Raw genomic sequence first — 21,161 nt, 5'->3', positions numbered from 1 at the left:
ATATATAATATGCTAGGATATATCAGATGTTATAATATATAATATGCTAGGATATATTAAAGCTGGGATATATAATATGCTAGGATATATCAGATGTTATAATATATAATATGCTAGGATATATCAGATGTTATAATGTAAATATGCTAGGATATATTAAAGCTGGGATATATAATATGCTAGGATATATCAGATGTTATAATATATAATAGGATATATTATATATGCTAGGATGGAACACACACACTAGGATAGATAATACACTGGGATAAACAGTATGCTATGATATATATGCAGGGGGTAAATTATTAGAAAATCATGTAAAAACTCTAAATACTATTTAGGAAAGCAGAATTTTTTTTGAAAAAGTTAATGTGGTGTAATGACAATGCTGGTCATAATTTTAATCATATCCAATAGGGAATATTTTTTTGCGAAATATCAATTGTAAAATTTTATGATACAGAAGCTCAAATATCCTACCACACGCAGAAACATTTCATGGTTACTTGCTTCTAAATTATTTTCTTCAGGCAAACATAATAATATTAACATTAGCTGGCACAAAGATGTCATTCTTATGGAGAGAGCTTTTAATGACAACAAGTTGTTACTAATTTGTTCATATTTTTTCTGATTAATTCTTTTGATAAGCTAAAAGACATATATACCGGGTACTTACAACGGTGAATAAAAAAATACTCTCTAATCCAGACATGAAGCTGTTTTCAATTTTTCACAAAAAGATAACATCATGTGTCCTATATGGAGAAAAAAACTACTGTAATATTAAAGAAAAATAAAAGATAGTCTTAACATTTTTTTTACTTGTGTTTAAAATTATACTCTAAGTGGATCAGTCTCATAATTAAAATTGAATTTTCGAAGTTTAAGCCTTACACCTTTATTTGTTCGAAATTCACAAATAAAAGAGATTTTTTATTATATCTTCAAACTCTTAATTAGGCCTAAAAAAAATACATTTGGTTCGGGTTACCCGACCCTACCTACGGAATAGGCACCGACCCTACCGTTTTTATAGTCAGTTTGAAAAAAAAAATGAAAAACTAAAAAAAAAAAAAAAAAAAAAAAATATTTTTTTTTTCGTTTTTTTTTTTAATTGCTTTTCAATATGTAGTTTAAACCTTAACGTTTATACAGAAGATAGCTTTAACACCATTCTCCAATGATGAAAATGATATTCTTATATAAAGCCTAATAAAAAAAAAAAAAAAAAAAAAATAAAAAGCCTACCTACCCTACCTATTTTTGAAAAGGATGTAACCCTAACCAAACAAATTTTTTTTTTAGGCCTTAATAAAAACCCCAAAGCATACATATCTAACAAATATTATTGGCTCTTCATTTAATTTAACTATACAAATGACAAAGACAATTTCTAAAAAAAAAAAATAATAATAGAGCTGCTGCATCATAATGGTTCAAGATTGTTAGTATGTAGTTTCCAAAATAAATGGCTTGATGCAGGGGCGTAGCTTCCTATAGGCCGTGTAGGCCGCGGCCTACACATTTTTCAGAAAAAACGAAAAAATAAAAATGCCAAATCTGCAATAAAAACTGAAGGCATAGGGAGGTTGGAAGGGAAAATGGTCTAAAATATGAAATTCCGACAAATGCGCTTTAATATATCGGAAACCGGGTATTTCAAATATTCAAATATATCGTTTTCCTATGCTCTAAAATTCATTTTCACGCGACATTAATGTTTCGTATATTATTTATCGAAAGTTTCATATGGTCAGTACTTTAAAAAGTGGCCTACACATATATTTTCGTCAAGCTACGCCCCTGGCTTGATGTGAATTCAGCGTCGCATACTGCTTGTTTACTGAAATAAATCTATTGGAAAATTTGAGAAAATTTTAACTGCCTTTTCATTTGACAAAATATAATGTTGACAATTAAATATAAGATTTTTTTTATATATTTTTGTTTAAAAATCACAACCAATAACCACAATGAGTTAACATTACCCGTGGCCAAACAGACAATTCAACATGGCCGAACACTGCGATACCAGCCACTATTTTTTTACTTTTTTTTAGTTCATTACCTATAACCACAATGAGTTCACAAAAGGCAGTGTAGAATTGTCTGTTTGGCCACGTGTGATGTGAACTTCACATTACACATGGCCAAACAGACAATTCTACGCTGCCTTTTTATTGGGAAAAAAATATAATGTCGACCACTAAATTATTTTTATTTTATTTTTTATTATTATTTTTCAGTTCACAACCAATAACCACAATGAGTTCACGTTACCCGTGGCCAACCAGACAATTCAACATGGCTCTAAGCTGCGATACTAGCCACTATTTTTTTTTTAAATTCACAACCAATAACCACACTGAGTTCACATTACACGTGGCCAAACACACAATCTACACTGCCTTTTCATTGGGAAAATGTCGACCACTAAATTATTATTTATTTTTTTTATTTAATTTTTCAGTTCACAACTAATAACCACAATGAGTTCACGCTACCCGTGGCTAAGCAGACAATTCAACATGGCCGCACGTTGCGATACCAATCCTTCAATCAGTATAGGAAAAGATTTGGGCTTCTGCCGTATAAAACTTTTGAGGATTTGACAGGTAAGATGGTTAGGGTATAAGTAATTAATAGGCATCATAATCATTTGCAACATTGTTGTCATCATTGCTGTCGTTGTCAATCATCAACATCGTCATCATCATCATCATCATCATCATCATCATCATCATCATCATCATCATCATCATCATCATCATCATTGTTGTCGGGGTCATTGTTGTCATCATCGTCGTCGTCATCATCATCATCGTCATCATCATCAACACCAACACTCTCATCACTTTCACTATTATGAGAAGATTCACTATTAAATTAACATGATTTCAATGAAAATAAAAAAATACCAGTGGGAATCTTTTCTCATTTCCCTAAATTTAAGTAAATGATGATGTCAAAACAATGTGTTTAATATTTTTAAACTAACGCTCAAATTTTTGTTGCTGTTTTTTCTTTAGGTGAGACAGAGATAGCTCATCAGCTTTCAGAATTGTATGGCGGAGAAATAGACGCTGTGGAGTTCTACGTCGGCTTAGTCGCTGAGAAAACTCGTCCAAACGCCATATTTGGTTCGACAATCATTGAGCTAGGAGGGCCGTTTTCTGTGAAGGGACTTATGTCGGCTCCGATATGCTCAAAACAGCATTGGAAACCATCAACTTTCGGGGGCGATGTTGGTTTTGATCTGGTGAAATCCGCTACATTGGAAAAACTGTTTTGTCAGAATATAGATGACTGCCCACATATATCCTTCAATGTGCCCTATTCCATAGATAGTGATATCCAGACAGAGCAAGAAGATTTAGATATCTCCAAATTTGATAGTATTGTAACTAAGAAGGAAGATTTGTAATGGAAATGTCGTTTTGCAGTTGTTTGGTAGCTGTAAAAAACGTATCATGGTTGTTATTTGTCTTTCATATTTGTGCACATATCTTGATTGTTTTGAATTAGTTTTGTATAAAATAATGGCATTAATTCTTGAAACTTTAAAATGGTTTGTTGCGAACAATTATATAGCGAAGCAGTTACCATGGTTACCAGCCATTGCTTAATTGTTTAGATTTAGTTTTGTATAAAATAATGGCATTAGATTTTGAAACTTTAAAATAGTTAGTTGCTAACAATTATATAGCAAAGCGGTAACCATGGTTACCGGCCATTACTTAATTGTTAGATTTAGTTTTGTACAAAATAATGGCATTACATTTTAGAACTTTAAAATAGAAAGTTGTTCACAATTATATAGCAAAGCGGTAACCATGGTTGCCAGCCATTACTTAATTGTTAGATTAAGTTTTGTACAAAATAATGGCATTAGATTTTGAAACTTTAAAATAGTTAGTTGTGAACAATTATATAGTGAAGCGGTAACCATGGTTACAGGCCTCTTATTCTGTATTATGATCTCAGTTAAGTTCCTCTTGTCTTTTTTCAATGAAAAAAGTCAAGGTATTGTCATAGAATTAGTGTCGTTGGCGTTGAGGTACACAAATGTTGATCTTATTGATTTTAAATATTTAGGACTTTTACTCAAAAAATAAGTAATTAAGATGTTTAAATGAAACTTGGTACACATGTTGACCAAGGCAATTATACACAGCAAGGCCGATAACTGTTGTAATGTCCCTTTTTTGTACTGAAAAACAGCAACAATAAAACAGACGAGCATTGGCCTTCGATCTGCGGCCCTCTTGCTTTATTATGTGATTTTTGTGTTGTACAAAATTTGGTTGTTTATTTTGTTGATGTGATTTGAGCATGTATTATTTTTGGAGCGATAATGTAGAGTTATACATTCTGGTTTGCCTTTTATTTTTGAATCTCAGTGTATCAAGAAAGCATGAAGCTGAGACCGGCCCCAATTTCTCGAAACTTCTTAAATCCCTTATAACAGGATTAAAGGGGCTATACACCATATGATGAAATAGCGAAAAAAAAAGAAAATTGTTGAAAACTGACATAAACTTGGTATCAGTGTGTACAATGCATTGAAACTAACTAACTGAAGTACCACATAGTTTACAATTAATTTATTTTTCGCAGATTTTTCGTATTTTTCCATTAAAAATTATTACTAGGTATGTATACCTAGTAGAATTCATTCTTATGCGTGATTGGCTAGTCGATGTTATCACGTGATATTACCAAGTTAGGTATATAGCTTAAATATTCCAACTGTTAAGGGTAATCAAGCCTTTGTAGCACAGTGGATACAACACTGGACTGAAATTTTGGTGACACCGGTTCGAACCCGGTCTCCTACTCTCTTTTTTTTTACATTTTGGTATATTTTTCTTACAATTATGATATTAAAGAGTAAAACATTTTATTAAATAATTGTCCTAAGATTCGTTACAGAAAAAAACTTTTTGGTGCCAATCTGGTGTATTATATTAGTCCCTTTAATCTCTAAGCTCGCTATTGTTTTGTTTATATAATTTGTATTATATTAAAAGGTCTTTTAGACTTAAGATAGTGATAAACTCTATGATCATCACAAAAAACTTGTTTAAAATTATGAAAATCAAATTTAAGTATGTATTTTGGCTTATTCAAATACGCTAATTCTGTTGAGTTAAAAGTTTTGACAACTTTTTAATTTTTTGTTTTGGAAAGAGCCAATTTTTTTCGAAAATCCATAGAAACTAGTTATATAAGACTGCTGACAAAAAATTAGATTGCAGATTTTTATATTTAAGTTCAAAAATTGATGTTTTATGCATTTTTCTTTATAACCGCTAGTAATTAATGGTTTAAGCCATAAAACATTTTCGAACGGAAATATGAAAATCTGCGATCTGATCTTTTGTCAGCAATCTTTTATCATTGGTTTACAGATATTTACGCAAAAACTTGTTCTCTCCAAGACAAAAATTGTAAAAATGGTATATCTGTGAGAGTGCAGCTTTAAGAAGCTTTGAGAAATTGAGGCCTGTTTATCATTCAAGGGCCTCTATCCCAAACTTCATCTTTGCAAAAATTTGTTTAAAATGTTTTAATTGATTCAATTATGTAATATATTATAAGGATAAACCCCTTTAAGATGTCTAACTTGTCTATTGATGTGTAAACTGATGAATAACGACACTTTATTATCGAATATACGCGGTATGTTGACATTTAACACCCGCTCCATATACACAAATATTTGTTAGGAGTCCATTCAGATCACCAACTCGTAGTCAATTGCACGCATCCTTAAATAACTCGCTGGTATCCGTTAATAACTTGCAACAACTCACAGACACTCATCAAGATCTGTGAAAGGTGAGGCAATTATTTGTCAATTCAAAAATCTTCTAACGATTGTCCACAAATTGACTTTACCTTTAATAACTCATTACAATCCGCAAGTATTGTGAATCGCTCACAACAACACATAACTATCAGTAATCTGCTCGTAAGAACCCATAAATGTAACAATCATTTTTTACGATTTGATATGATTAGTTTACAATTTCTTTATGGACTAACTCATAACTATTTGTAACAACACGTAAAACAGGACGTTATAACATGTAAAAGCATTCGATGAATAGTAACATTCTGCAATATACTATTCGTAAAAAGCTTGTAAAACACCCATATGTTGCTTGTCGTTATCTGTGACAACCCAAATCATGGATTCTTACCATGAATACTTGTAATAACTCGTAATAATCCAAAATTAACTGTATATAGCTTGTTATACCTCATAACACAACTCTTAAATCGGTCGTAAAAGTGGCCATATTGTAAGGATCCCTAAATTTGAGCTGACCGTAAGAACTCATTAGAAAAAAATGTGTATGTGAAGCAGGTAGCAAGTATTTTTTTCCACCAGTACAATGTATATGTCAAGTTGTAAATAAATATTGTGTATATAAAATGTATAATTATTTTCATACATTACATTTTGAACCATACTGTAAACATTGAAACATATCATAAAAATTAAAAGCTGCACTCTCACAGATTTACCATTTTGACAACTTTTTTAGACAAAAAGTCTTGGAATGAGCCACTTTTTGCATAAATATCTGCAAACCAGTGGTATAAGACTTCTGACAAAAGATGAGATCGCAGATATTTATATTGCAGTTTGAAAATTAATGTTTTATGGATTAAAGCGTTACTAACGGTTTAAGAAAAATGCATAAGCAGTCTTATATCACTGGCTTCCATGCATTTTCGCATAAATTCGCTCGTTCCAAGACAAAGAGTAATTAAAAAAATTGTCAAAATATTCAATCTGTGAGAATGCAGCTTTAACATATATATAAAGAAGTATTTATAATGTGTGCAAGATTATTTTTGGAAATAAGATAAGGAAAAATAAAGATGCTTTGTTAACATGATACATTTTCATTTGTTTATTATAGAAAGATGGTTATATTTTGCATGATTTGCACTGTTAAACAAAAAAGAAAGAAATTATAAAAAACATAATTTTATATTCATTTGGGGTTAAACTGTGTTTATGATATTTTAATACAAGAATTTGATCATTAATACATTGAAAACTACAAGGAACAGCCCAGTAGCAGCTGTAGAACAAAACGCCCATTAGGGCCTAATATTGTTCAACTAAAATTACTTTTATGGTATTTTTTTTATCCTATATGTGTACTGTACCCTAAATGGGTTGCAATCAATGAGCCATGGTTTTGACGAAGGGAGAGAAATGCTAAAATAATACACAACTCTCTATACAAAGTTGCCTCCCTTAAATTAAGAGTACAATTTTGCCTTCAAGGGCCATTATCTAATTATGCTAAGGCAGATCTGGCGGATTTAAAAAGATTTCTATACAAAGTTGTCTCCCTTAAGAGTATAATTTTGCTTTCAATGGACATCATCTTATCATGCTTGGGCAGATCTGGCTGATTTAAAAAGGAACCAAGCTCTCATAGATATCGAATTACTGTAAAAGATTGTTTGAGATTCAATCAATATTTATATGAAAAACTACAGAAATGACTACAAAACTGAGGACTATTTTGTGTTCATAAGAAATTGTTAACAGATGGACGTAGGACACTGCGCCATGGCGTAAAATTCAAATATTAACCCTGCATTAAAGCCGACGGTCAAGGATCAAAAAGACATTGAACATGAGACACAATCATACAAACCCCACAAACAGAACACACATGCATCAAAATAGCTTCATCAATAAATGATCGGGGTTGTCCGGTTAGCGTGGTGGTTAGAGCACTCGCTTCTAACCAAGGCTACCCAGGTTCGATTCCCGGGCTGAACACATGTGAGATTGGTTTGTGGGCACCAAGCTGCGAACAAGTGGGGTTTCTCCAGGTACTCCGGTTTCCACCACAACACAAGACCACACTCTCGCGCAACATCGTGCCAATTTTCTAATTTACTAACCTACACTTTTGTTGTGAAAAGAACATAATACCGACAAAAAGATCACCAAGCTTCATACTATTATCTTCATAATTAAATTAAACAAACTAAATTTTAAAAAGGGAGGCAACCCCAGTTTCTCTTCAGAATTTATTTTGGTTTTTAGCTACCTTTGACACAATCAGTGTTGATGCTGTCAAAATATAATTTAAACATTTCTCACAATTATTTTAGGGAAAACCAGACCTATCATTATATCACCAATAAATTGGTCTTATAAAAGGGTAAGAAGTTCAATCTTATCTTCAGAGTTAAGGTTAAACTATTTCATTTATCAAGATCAATGTTTTTAATCATAAATATTTGCATTCTACATTCAAAAAGAGTGGACACACCACGCAGGGAACATAAAATTCTATTTGCAAAATTCAAGTTGACATGAAACTTCCTACTTTCAAAGATGGTGTAAATACGCTTTAAAATGCAACAATTACAATATAAAATCTAACATCGGTTCATATCAGTACGAATACAAATTGTTATAAGGGACTGTACCCATACCATGATCAATTTACTACCGTTTTGAGAACAACTGATTTGACCAAATTGAATATGGCTGTTAGAATCACTATTATATCACTAATCATCATTTTCTCTCGACCAGCAATGTTTTTTTATTATGCAAAGATTATAAGTATCTATCATGTGTTTCCGGTACGGATAGAAAAATTCCGACCCGAGGGCACGTGCGTAGGCCGGTAACGAGGCTTGCCGAGTTACCAGCCACGCAGCGTGCCTGAGGGTCGGATTTTTCAATCCGGACCGGAAAAATATGATTGATATTTTTTCTTGCATATCTAAATTTATCAATTTGTGGGAAAATGACATTGAAAACGATCTTTTGCACAATTACACCAAAAAGCGTGTAAGACATTGTTTACCGACGTCATAGAGCGCAGTAATTTTGAATAACTAGAAATAGTGTTTTTAAAAAATTATTTATGTTCAATTTTAATTAAAACTTGCAAACATACATACTTGATTGCGCTTTATTGAAATGGCACAATATATTTTTCATAAACCATACAATAAATGAAATAAGAAGTGGCGCTTTGTTGCGCGTGACTCATCTTACATGGGTTATGTAAGATGGGTTTTTCCAGCACTGGTCACATGACCGGAAACACACATCCGGTATGCAAGAAAACTTAGTGCTGTCCCTCACTTTAAATCTATTAAGTTCTGTGTTTAGTTAGAGCCAGCCTGTCATGTATGTAAAATACATGCCAGTAGACTTTAAAAATCAACGTTACATTTTATTGAATTCAAGGGACTAAGCAGATGATACGATTGCCAGATATAAAGAACATTGTCAAAAACTTACACAAAATTGACATTGCTGTGTACAACCGATAAAATCTTACTTACTGACACATAGTGGTTGAAAATCGGACTCCATTTGCTATCGATAATCGAATCGAATCGGACCAAGCATTTCGATTTACTATCGAACAAAAATCGAAAGTTCATAATATCAGTAAGGAATAGATTATTTATATATAGTATCATGAGCATTTAAATGTGATGCTATAGACGTTCGTTTTGCAACAAAAAGTAAATTTCCTTAACCCCTTTCTGTCGTTTAACAACTAAACGAAAAAACAAACATTACAACAAATAACATACGTTGTACTTAATAATTGCACATTATACTGCAAAATGATGCACACTGGAACAGGCCAGTTATCTTAATATTTTGTGTACGAGAATGACATCTCTTGTTTAAATGAACTCAACGAGAATTAACCTGAAAGATAAAACCACATTTACTCCACATTTACCACAAAAACAAAAACATACGTAGTTACCGGAAGTAACATTAGCGACATCGATTTTGGACAACCACTATCAATTGTCGCCGACATAGCATTGTCTGCGACGATTTATCGATTGTGCTCGATAATCTTTTCATCACTACTGAAACATCACATCGCTTACCACACATGTATCTTTTGCACTTTTTGCCTATTTTTCCAAATCAAAATTAACTCAGGGGCTGTCTACCAAGTAAATCCCAGTTAATTTAATAAATAGTGTTGGTACATGTATTATGTATTCGTACTAATCACATGACTTTCACATGCTAAATATACACGGTATAAACTGGGAAACCATTATGCACCAATTTTAAACAGGTAAACTCAGCTGAGACAGCGACCAAATATTCTTTTAATCATGTATAATGATGTATTATCCGCCTTATACTAGCTCATGTTGACAATTTATGCTTTTCTTGGGGAAATAATGATTTTTTTGTAATTGGGAGCATCTGGTGTCTAGTCCCTTCAAACCAAGGTGAACATAACATTTTACAAAATAATATAAGCGTACAATACACTATGAAGCTTCACTCTAACAGATTGACCGTTTTGACAGTTATTTTATTTTTTGTCTTTGAAAAGCCAATTTTCGCATAGCAATAAATGTCTTGAAACAAGAGATAAAAGACTGCTGACAAAAGATGAGACCGCAACTGTTCATATTTATGTTCGAAATTCGACTTTTTTGACTATTGTGAATTATCTTATATGACTGAATTGAAGGCATTGATGCCAAAATCAGCTGATTCTGAGACAAAAAAAAAGTTAAAATTGTCAAACTGTGAGAGTGCAGATTTAAGTAAAGTTACCTGTAGCTCTGTTATGAATATTGAAATAAACACAGAAACGAAAACAAATTTATCATTTTTATTGATTTTTTTTTTTTTACATATTTTTTTTTTAAAATAATAATACATTAAACAGTTCCACATCAAAAAGGTCTTCTATTCATATTATATTTCCCACCTTCAATGCATTTCGAATCATAAAATCTTACTCACGCCATCCAAATTCCCCTGCCATAAAGGTTTTCAGGGAAAATGTCATTAAGAACAAGATTTAAGGATGCTAGCAAACAAAATGAAAAATATATTTAGAATAAATAACAATTTGTGAGTTTGAAGTGTCTAATATATTATTTGACGACATTGTTAATTACTGGTAAATTTTCACCATTCATACATATACAAATAAGCACACTTGATTAGAAAATTATGCAAATTGGACACCTAATCATAAAAAAATAATGAAATGTGAGAATGATGTAAAAAAAAAAATGAAAAAAATGCCTTGATTAAATGACATACAGTTCGAGATTGTGAAAAACATTATTTAAAAAAACACAAATCCTTTATAACAGAATCAAGCTCAGTACACTATGATGGATTTGGTATAAATTGTGTTCTATTCATCTTTTAGATGAGTTTTCAAGCTTTTAAAGGAAATAATATTTGATATAAATAAGATAAACATCTTTGTGTTATAAATATAAATTCAATTTTAAGTACCAGTAAGTAATTTTGATAAATGATATTATATAATGATGCTCAAGAGAGTAATGCTGAAGAATTTTTGAGATGACTTATCACGAAAAATACAAAAATGAAATTAGAAATTCCATCCCTTAAAACAAGTAATGGGATTTTCAATTTCTTGCTTGTAAGTTCAAAATGATCTATTTTTAAATGTATTTGTTACTAGTGAATACAAGTCATGTAGCCTTTCCTTGGCAATTCGTAGCGAAAAACACTTTTCAAACTGTGTTAAATATATTTTTTGCTTTATTTTGAAATTTTCTTTCAACTTTATAACTTTGTTATCAAATGTACAGTGCAAGAAGTGTATTACTAATTTTATTAGGTTCATAAAAACATTTGTGCTTAGCTGCCTTAAACAGGATGAGATACCATGTACCGGGTATGTCTGCATTGAAAGTTTTTAAAACTCTGAAAATTAAGGAAAACGACATCAAATTGATTGACCTTTGAAAAGAATTAATAATTTCTTAGGAACATTAAACAATTACAAGGATTTTCCATGCACAAATCAACAAAATATCAACATTCTTTCTCACAAGTATTACAAACTGGATTCTGTAAGTGTCTCTTTCTTTCATACACCCAAATTTAAAAATTCAAATCCCACTTTCCCTACCCACCCACCCCTTACTGACACTATTTCTGCAACCTCTGATGAAAAAAATCTTCAATAGAATCTGTATTCCATTTCTCAATCCCAAGCGTTTCTTGTATTTGACGATCTTCGTCAAGGAGGTAGATCTCAGGGTCCGCGCCTCGAGCATATTTAATTTCGAGACCCGGGAATTGCTGCGGCCGTTCGCCCTTCACGAAAGCTGAAATTTAATACAGTCATCATTAAGTATGCATATACGAGTATAGGGTTTCAGATAATTAGTCACTTTCAACTTAATTTATCTAACAACAATTGTAAAGAAAGTTCTATTAACTTAGGCTTAGTCACTCTAAGCACGACATTGCGTGAGAGTGTGGTCTTGTGTTGTGGGGGAAACTTGAGAACCCGGAGAAAACCCACTTGACCAAAACTCACATTCTGCCAAACCAGGTATCAAACCTGGGTAGCTATGATGAGAACCAAGTGCACCTACCACTGTGCTAATTGGACAAGCAACTAAGGAAATGAATTAAAGGAGGGTGTTGCACACTTATTTTTTCATTAGCATCCTTTTGCCATCGTGGAGAAAAGCATTAGCCATAAAACATCAATTTTTAAAAGTAAATATAAAAAATGTTATCTGCTCTTTTGTAAGCAGTCTTATATCACTGGTTTCAAAACTTTAACGCAAAACTTGGCTTAATCAAAAACAAAAAAAATAAAAAAAGTTGTCAACACAAGACCCGATCAATCTGTGAGAATGCAGCTTTAATGTTGGTTTCATCTGAGAGTGTGCTTACTGACTATTAGGCAAAAAAAAAATGATTTCGTTAGGGTTACTTCCTTTTCAAAAAGGCCTTTTTTTTAGGCCTTAACATGTAAACTAAATGGCTGTTACGTACAGATCTTTGAAAATGAGTATCATTCCTTTTTTGAGTGTCCTCAATACGGGGAAATAAGAACAAATTACCTTTTTAATTGGTTCAAGTGACAGACATGTCAGTCAACATTTATTAACTTTAAAATGAGTACTCAAGATGCATACACTTTAAAGCAAGTAGCATACTATGTTTTAAAAAATAATGATTGCTATTGAAAACCGATAGATAATTGAGATAGTAAGGGGGCACTGTTTCAATTATATACTATTTACAATGTTATGTTGTATTCTGGGCCGGAGGCCTTTATTTACAATAAAGTATAGTTGAGTTGAGTTGAGTTAATAACAAATACAGTTATGGCAGTTTGTATTTTTGGTCTTTAGTTCAACTGAAATATGAAGTGAAATTACAGATTTCAAGATCAAAACAGTGTATTTGAAATATTTTCTAACAGTAATTATTTACCTATTCTTACTCTACACATTAAATCCTTTCATATAATACCAAAATAACATGGGGTCATCAAGCATCAAGATTTGTCATTATCAAATCACTTAAAGGACTTAAAGGCCTAGTTTAATCCTTCTAAAAGTCCCCCCCCCCCCAACCATTTATTGTACACAACCTCTGTGTATTGATCTTTATCTAATTACCTTATTGATATATCAGATCTCCGATCTGAAAATCCTGCTGTTTTGGAGGTTTTACTATAGAAATAGACCCTAAATGGCCCTGAGCCAATAAACAAATTAACAGGAAATTGGCCCCTACTGTGACGTCAGTGCAATTAGCAGAAGATGCACAGAAGGGGATTGTAATACCAAACATGCCAAGGCCACTAAAGAAGGATTAAACTAGGCCTTTAACACCAGATGATACAGTTGCAAGTAAACAAAAAAGTGTCAAAAACTTACAAAAAATGATATCGTTGTGTGTACATAGTGCATGCATTGAATCATACTTAACGATGTATCACATCCCTCAGACATATGCATCTTTTGCAGATTTTGCGTATTTTTTCAATGCAAAATTTACTTCAAGTTTGTCTTCCACATAAATCCCAGTAAATTTAAAATTACCAGTAGTGTCAGTATATATATTTTTGGCCTCATACTGATTCCTATTGATAATATTAGACTTGTTTTCAGGAAGTACTGTATTTGCTGATTTTGGGACCATCTGGTGTGTAGTCCCTTAAAATAAAAACATTATGTTTATCAATTAAAGACGATTACTCACCCTGCACCTGAGGGTACCTCCCCAATTTTCATCCGCACACACGCAGTTCTGCGTACGGATAAACCTAGAAACATAATAATAATAGATAGATAAACATCAAGTTAATTGAAGGTACAGACTAATTAAATATCCATTTCTTATTATGTAGAATGTATTACATGCATATCATATGGCAATGTTTTATTTGTTGACCGGGAGCTAAAATCATGCATTTATGTATGTACACTGTTCTGCAAATTTGACAACCAGTCAAAGTAAGTGAGTAACTGCTTCTTTTATTCATTTATTTCTATGAATAGTTTGCAAAGCTTTGATGGCCTACTCCAAACTAGCCAATAAATCCTGTCTATTATGTTTTAATTACCAGAACTTAATTCACTTCAGCTGAATTAAAATCTGTAGATGACATGATTATTTTAAACATAACTGAAAACCAAACTGAATGTACCATAATTCTTAAAAAGACAAAAACACTTTTCTATACCTTTAATGCATTATCCGACGAGGAATCTGCTTTACAACAACTTTCACAGTCATCTTTGAGAGCTGCAAGGTTGTGCTCCTCGAGAAGCTTACAAGAGTTACACAGGAGGTTTGGCGTAAATCCGAGGGCGCGACATTCTTCCTCTGACAATTTACTGCTGTCTCCTAGCCCTAGCTTTATCTGTAATAAATGTGAAATATTTTTGATCATCTGACAAAAAGAATAGATCTCAAGCAATTTCTCCTCCTCAGACAATTCACTGTAGTCTCCTTGACTAATAGTTTTATCTCTCAGGGGCGTAGCTAGCCCTCTATTCATGAGGGGGGAGGGCTAACAGAGCATGCCCACTCCTCCCTGAAATTTATGAAAACAATGGTGCAATATGGGCGTTCTGAGGTGCCTTATTTAGTATCGGAAAATGGACAGTTTTTGGATAATAAAATCAACAAGCAAACCCTTTACTCAGCAGATTTTCCCCCTAAATTAGCAAACAAATAAGATCCGATTATGTTAATAACTTTCAGATAGTCAAACGGAAGACTAATTTTCTGTCCTTTTTGCTATTGAACTGTATAATTTCATTTTCAATGTCAATGTCCGTATGTCTGTAAAAGCATGTTTAGTCAACTATGCATACTGTAACTATGGCTTAATTGTTTCAATTTTTTGTCAGAATCATGTGGATTCAGCCGCATGCTCATGTATAGGCAGCTACACTCCTGACTCTTACAATATTATCAAACAGATAATTATAAATATAATGCAAAGATGACTGACACGTCATACGCTAATGGCTCTATGATGTAAATCTGGGAGGAAAAGAGCACCAGAGTGGCACTTAAACGCTCTGTCATGGCACTTGACCAACTAGTTACAACTGCTTCTTTCTCTGCATTTAATTATCAATTGTAATTTAATAATAGTTCAATTCTTTAACTAGTCATTCTAAAATGCCGTCCAGGCTTTTTTTTAATGATGGTTAGCCTGGATGTCATTCATAATAAAATTCGTAAACATGTTCAAAATGCCGATCAGAATTTGGTCGCAAATTTATTGAAATTATTCCAATTTAGTAGATATTAAAACAAAAAAAGAACACTTTACCTGTTAAAACTAATCCTTTTTACATCAATTGCACTATATATTATAAAATAATCACGTTCCGAATTGTTAAAACAACATACATTTTCAAACACCATCAAAATTCACCAAACACCATTGTTTTTGTTAACGAATGTAGCCGAGAATATCCAAATGCATTTTCTTTTCTCTGCTTAAGGTTACACATGACTATTAGTTACTTTAGTACAGCTTAGTACGAGCTGTAGTGTCATTGGCAGAAGTTTTGTTAAGGCAACATATTGTAAACCTGTAAATTATTCAAAATAAATTAAGAATGAAGTGTTTACAAACATTTATTACTTTTGTTAGCATATTGGAACAAGGACATTTAGTTTTTGCAAAATGAATCAAATAGCAATATCATTAAGTTTGTGGAATGTTATCATGCAAAGTATGGGAAGAATTTTCATTTGCATGCATGGCATTTTTTTCAGTTTGTATCATTATTTTCTATTCTTGTAATTTACCCCTCATTTGCGCTCACTTGGATGTCTTTGAACTTTTGTATGCTTAATATTCCTTTGTTTGGTTTCTTTAAAGCATCCAGATTCTGACACACAACAAAAAAATCTTTTTTAAGTACTACTTGTCACAAACTTGTGGTAAGAGCAACCTCAAGTACCAACTGGTGATTGTACGAGCTCTCTCCTCCCTACCTTTTTCCTATCAGTAGGCGAGTAAGTTTTCTGGTGTTCCCCAGTGAACGACCATTTGTATGTATGTTGACAAAAACCTGCCATGACGGTTTGAAATTCTGCAATTATTTACAGGTTTTTGATTGCCATCTTTTGACATAAAAACATTTCTACATTTCTTTCCCCTTTCCCACACGCACCTAGCCTCCCGTCTAAAAACGACCATACATTATAAATACTATATGTGTGCTTTTACTTTGTATGACAGAAATTAGAATACTGGGTAAAATTACCGGTTTGCCTTTATAAGCTTTGTTAAATTTTATAGCGTCTCTTTGAACCTCTGGCGCGTTCATGTCACAAACTGGGCATATGACCTTCTATAAGATGACATTTTAAATGTAAAGTCGGCGAAGATTGCACAATTGTCCCATAACAACCCGAGGCATATTCTATAAGAGCATGAAGGCCAATTCTCACACAGAGTCCCAGCTTTGTCATATTTTAACCCCTTAAACACATAAGCGTTACTTCTGTTTACCAATATAGTTCTTTAAAAAAACACACAACAATTCTAACTCTAGTTGTTTTCCTATAAGCTTTAAGCTTGACTATAAAACGCACTCTAGTCGGAAAAAAAGCAAACAACAATGTTCTGTAATTATGTTTTTCTATCAATTCCTTTAAAAATAGTAATTTCCTGAAGAGTCCCTTTAGTTGAGTTTTGTATAGGTTTTCGGATGTGAGGAATAAGGTATTTGTTAATATAAATATCATCATGAAACATCTGTTCTAGCGAAACTATATATATACACATAATAAATTGATAAGTCAGCAAAATCTCTGATTATTGTAAACTTGGATTGTCGTGTTGAAGTCAAATTTTGATTAATAGGTTACACAATAAAACATTTTGATTCACTTAGTGTAACAATGCCGTTGATATACATGTTTTTTTTTAAATATTTAGTCTTATTTTAAATACATGTGTATAATAGTATGCATTTTCCACATTGCCCATAGAATAGTTTGTAAATACATCTTGAATCCTGTATGTGACGATAAATGTTTTTCAAATTCATTAAGTACAAAAGTGTGGTAACTGATGATAGTGTTAGGGGAAGGTAATCCATACTAAAAATACTACTTCAGATTGAAACCTTAAAGTATAGTTGTGTGTAACCTTTTTTCTTTTTGGCAGTAAGAAAGCTCCTGTCAGCTGAAATCAGGTATTTAAATTACTTTTTTGAAGAAATAGCTTGTGAATTTGCAAAATGGATATGGTTATTGATAAGAATTATTGTATTTATTGGCAGTCTTAAGCAACAGAATACAAATGAAGACCATTTCATTTCATAGACAGTTTTTACATGTTTACGAATTTTGTTATGAATGACGTTCCAGGCTAACCATCATTAAAAAAAAAGCCTGGACGGCATTTTAGAATGACTATTCATCAGATCATTCAGCTTAGTTAGTATAAATCACTAGTGTTGGATCTAAACCGTCGGTGTCTATATTACTAGTTCTACTATTTTGTATTCAAGTAATTATTTCCGTTCCGTCTTTCAGGAACAATGTAAGTGAAATATTGAAACCGACGTGGCAAAAAACGAATTTGGCGTGAGATTTTTCAACAATCAATGAATCACAGTTAAACATTTATATCTAAATTTATAAACAAAATTCAGATAGTGTTATTTAAGATGGCTTTATACACTACCACCATCGCAATAATGAAAACTTACAAAATAAAGAAGGGCGAACGTTAGAAGCGAACCAATGTTCGCCATCTTTGAAAAACAATCACTTTCAGTAGTTCCGGATTTAGAATATATATTTCGATTTATTTACTGTTCATAGTACAAAATAGGGATTTATTTATTTTTAGCTATCTTTGTGGAGCTTAAAACAATTTAAACAGGTCTTCATGCAAAAATGAACTAAATTTGCTTTTAGACTTATGCCTTGTTGTTGTGCCTATGTTCGCATTCCCTGGGAATAGCTAAAAATACCACAAGTTGGGAAACCTAGATTTGTGTCGTCATCTGATTGGCTGATCAGTCCAGTCAGCCAATGAAATCAGACATAGATGACATCATCGACCTTCACATTTGTTTTCCACGAATTCTACTTTCACTTTGCTGTCATTTTCTGAAAATGAAACACAGCGCTTTCAATGTAGAAAAGCAAGACGTTGAGACGCACCGTACAAAGTAAGTGGCATTTGCTTGTTTCAAATAATTGTTACAAAACTACTTTTTGTTAACAGGACACTAAACTTAATATCTAGGGCAGCTATAGGTTTTATTTTCACTAGATTGGACTGATTTTTGCAATGTTTACAGATATCTCGTACTGAAGAGGACAATAATATTTCACTGAGTGACTGACAGTTAGTGACAGCCGTGGTAAGTTAATCTATTATAACAACATATCATTTCTTATGATCATGTTATCTGTACATGTGTATAATTATGTTCTGAAATATATTCTGCACAAACATTTTCAAAATGTTTTCATTTGGCACTGATCCAGTGTTTTGCTTGTCTTAATGCACCAGTCAATTGTAATCGAGGCCCCCCAGGTCCGGGGGCATACCGGGGATAGCGGGGAGATGGGCCGTGTTTTTACCTTCCAGGTCACAGGCCCCGCTGTACAGAGTGTCGAAAATATTTGGGAATGGGCCTAACCTAGGATGTTCCCAGGGTGCGGGGGCATTTGGCTGGGATTTTACCAGCAGTTTGCCACTCAACAGCAGGGATTTTACCAGGGATTTGCTGGATCGAAAGTAAAGTCCCTGTTATTCCCTGGACCTTGGGGGGCCGTGGTTACTATTGCATAAGTCTAAAGGGTTCAGGTCTTTTTTTGTTTATCACTTTACCTGGTATGGTTTAAAAGTTTCCAAACAATTTATATGCTAAAATATCTAGCATTATTATATTGCAAGATATTTTAGCGTATAAGTCATATACAACACTGGGCCCATTGTTCAGAACTTTGTTAACAATGTGATTTACTATTTTGTTGTTAACTTTTAAACGTGAACTATTTGATGAAGTGCTCACACCTTTGAAAATTTAAAATAAGTGTCCCACATCTTGTTTTAAATACAGCATATTAGAATTGTATCCTTTAAACTTATAGAGCATTAATGATTTGAAAGTTAACAATTATGATGTTATCAACATTTTAACCAAATTCTGAACAATCAGCCATATAATTTTTCAAAAATTGACAAAAATCAATTTAAAATTAGTGTCCCACATCTTGTTTTAAATACAGCATATTAGAATTGTATCCTTTAAACTTATAGAGCATTAACAATTTGAAAGTTAACAATTATGATGTTATCAACATTTTAACCAAATTCTGAACAATCAGCCGTATAATTTTTCAAAAATTGACAAAAATCAATTAATATTTTTCAATACAATGTGTTAAGTTCCATGTAATTCATTAAAACAACTTAAATCTAGCGAGTTTATTTTATGCATTTTCTAGCATTTTCTATTTCTTACCACTTATCCGTTTAATAATATGTATACATTTCACAACTATATACTTGTGTAGGTCCATGCAGATGGCAATAAATGCATTGTTTTATTTGCTCAACTTCGTGTTAATTCTCGATTTTGGTTAAAGTTCAAATTAACACAAATATGAAGCAAAATAATAATACTACATGTATTGCGCTATGATCAATTTTGATCATTTCATTTTCGACTAAAATCAACTAAAATATTTTTTATTTATTATTGAAACAGTCGCCCTTGAACCCTCTATTGTATTATGCAATGCTTTTCTCCTCCATTGAAGGTTGAGTGAAAACCAGAAAACTCATACAAGATGGCTATGGAGGTATCTTGCTGTGCAGCGGAGCGTAAACCAGGAATTCTCGAATACATCCAGAAGGTTATTTATGACATTTATTACTGAAGTGTTTTTAAACCTAATTGTGAGTGGGACCTTAGAATTGTGAAAATAGTAACAAAATGCATAATGTTGTGATTTTGACCAGCGCCTGGGTGGGGTCACTAAGCAGTGTTAGAATTAACTTTTTTAGGTAACTTGCCCAAAGGGCAAGTTACCTGAAGAAATAACTTGCCCCTTCAAAGTGTAAGTTGCCCCCAAGTCGCAAAGCGACTTGGTGCACATCGCGTAGCGAGGTGCCCTGTACGGCCGGGGGTCTTGGGGCCGCTCTAGGCCCCCAGAAGCTGACGACAATTTGATGCAAAATCCTGAATTATGGCACTCTCCTGGCACTAAAAAAAGCCTTCACAAAAACCCACTTTTTTGCTTGAAAATTTTCATTTTATCTACATGTGTACATTGTAATATTTTTTTGTTAATCATATTATGATTTTATTAGGCTTAAGTGCTCATGTATGGGACCTGCTTTTCAAAAGTTCATTCCATGCTACTGAGTGTATGCTAAATACATGTTTAAGATAGTTGTAGCTGAAAAGAATCTATGAGCCATCAATCTATAGATTACTAATATGGAGTCCGAGACTATTTGCAAACAGTTTTACATCTATGGTATTGAAACTATTCCAGTATTAGGACAGTCAATGACTATTACAAAACAAAATAAACAACCAATTTTACTGTGTTTCATTTGTATTATCAATAATCATGAAAAGATTGTATCACTATCAGCATCATTCATTGAACAAATTGTAAAATTCAGTAAATGCATCACTTGCACATTTTTTTTCTTTCTGGCGAACACAGTTTTGGTTCTTTCAAATCATCCCATACATTATTTTCATCATAATAATCATCATCACTCTCATAGTCTTCATCTTCGAACTCACTTTGACTCACTTCATCACTGACATTAACTTTTTTGCAATCC

At 32.6% G+C, this 21,161-nt stretch overlaps 3 protein-coding genes across 7 annotated transcripts in view; 2 read left to right on the top strand and 1 right to left on the bottom strand.

The window, feature by feature from the left end:
- Window positions 1–3,964, top strand: part of LOC128224314 (prostaglandin G/H synthase 2-like) — a 49,307-nt gene extending 45,343 nt beyond the window's left edge. For all 3 annotated transcript variants that reach the window (XM_052934126.1, XM_052934127.1, XM_052934125.1), the window contains 2 exons: window positions 2,477–2,621; window positions 3,036–3,964. In XM_052934126.1, the coding sequence (XP_052790086.1) occupies window positions 2,477–2,621; window positions 3,036–3,430 (540 nt within the window). In that variant the 3' untranslated portion in view covers window positions 3,431–3,964. The remainder of the gene's footprint in view (window positions 1–2,476; window positions 2,622–3,035) is intronic.
- A 6,695-nt stretch (window positions 3,965–10,659) lies between these two features.
- On the bottom strand, window positions 10,660–18,199 carry LOC128222963 (selenoprotein F-like). Its single transcript, XM_052932155.1, has 4 exons — window positions 18,049–18,199; window positions 14,544–14,723; window positions 14,060–14,123; window positions 10,660–12,159 (listed from the first exon to the last, which is right to left on the bottom strand). The coding sequence occupies exons 1-4, from the start codon at window positions 18,091–18,093 to the stop codon at window positions 11,981–11,983; spliced, it is 468 nt and encodes a 155-aa protein (XP_052788115.1). The 5' UTR covers window positions 18,094–18,199; the 3' UTR covers window positions 10,660–11,980.
- Window positions 18,200–18,434: 235 nt separating this feature from the next.
- Window positions 18,435–21,161, top strand: part of LOC128223862 (signal transducer and activator of transcription 1-like) — a 42,129-nt gene continuing 39,402 nt past the window's right edge. The window contains exons 1-4 of one of the 3 annotated variants that reach the window (XM_052933295.1): window positions 18,474–18,516; window positions 18,649–18,711; window positions 18,888–19,091; window positions 20,120–20,215. In XM_052933295.1, the coding sequence (XP_052789255.1) occupies window positions 20,150–20,215 (66 nt within the window). In that variant the 5' untranslated portion in view covers window positions 18,474–18,516; window positions 18,649–18,711; window positions 18,888–19,091; window positions 20,120–20,149. Of the gene's footprint in view, window positions 18,517–18,648; window positions 18,712–18,887; window positions 19,092–20,119; window positions 20,216–21,161 lie in introns of those variants that run through there. The other 2 variants (XM_052933294.1, XM_052933296.1) reach the window with 2 other exon arrangements.

Source organism: Mya arenaria, chromosome 17, assembly GCF_026914265.1.
Source record: "Mya arenaria isolate MELC-2E11 chromosome 17, ASM2691426v1".
NCBI classification, from domain to species: domain Eukaryota; kingdom Metazoa; phylum Mollusca; class Bivalvia; order Myida; family Myidae; genus Mya; species Mya arenaria.
Note: the sequence above shows the minus strand (reverse complement) of the source record. Positions and strands in the feature narration are given on the sequence as shown.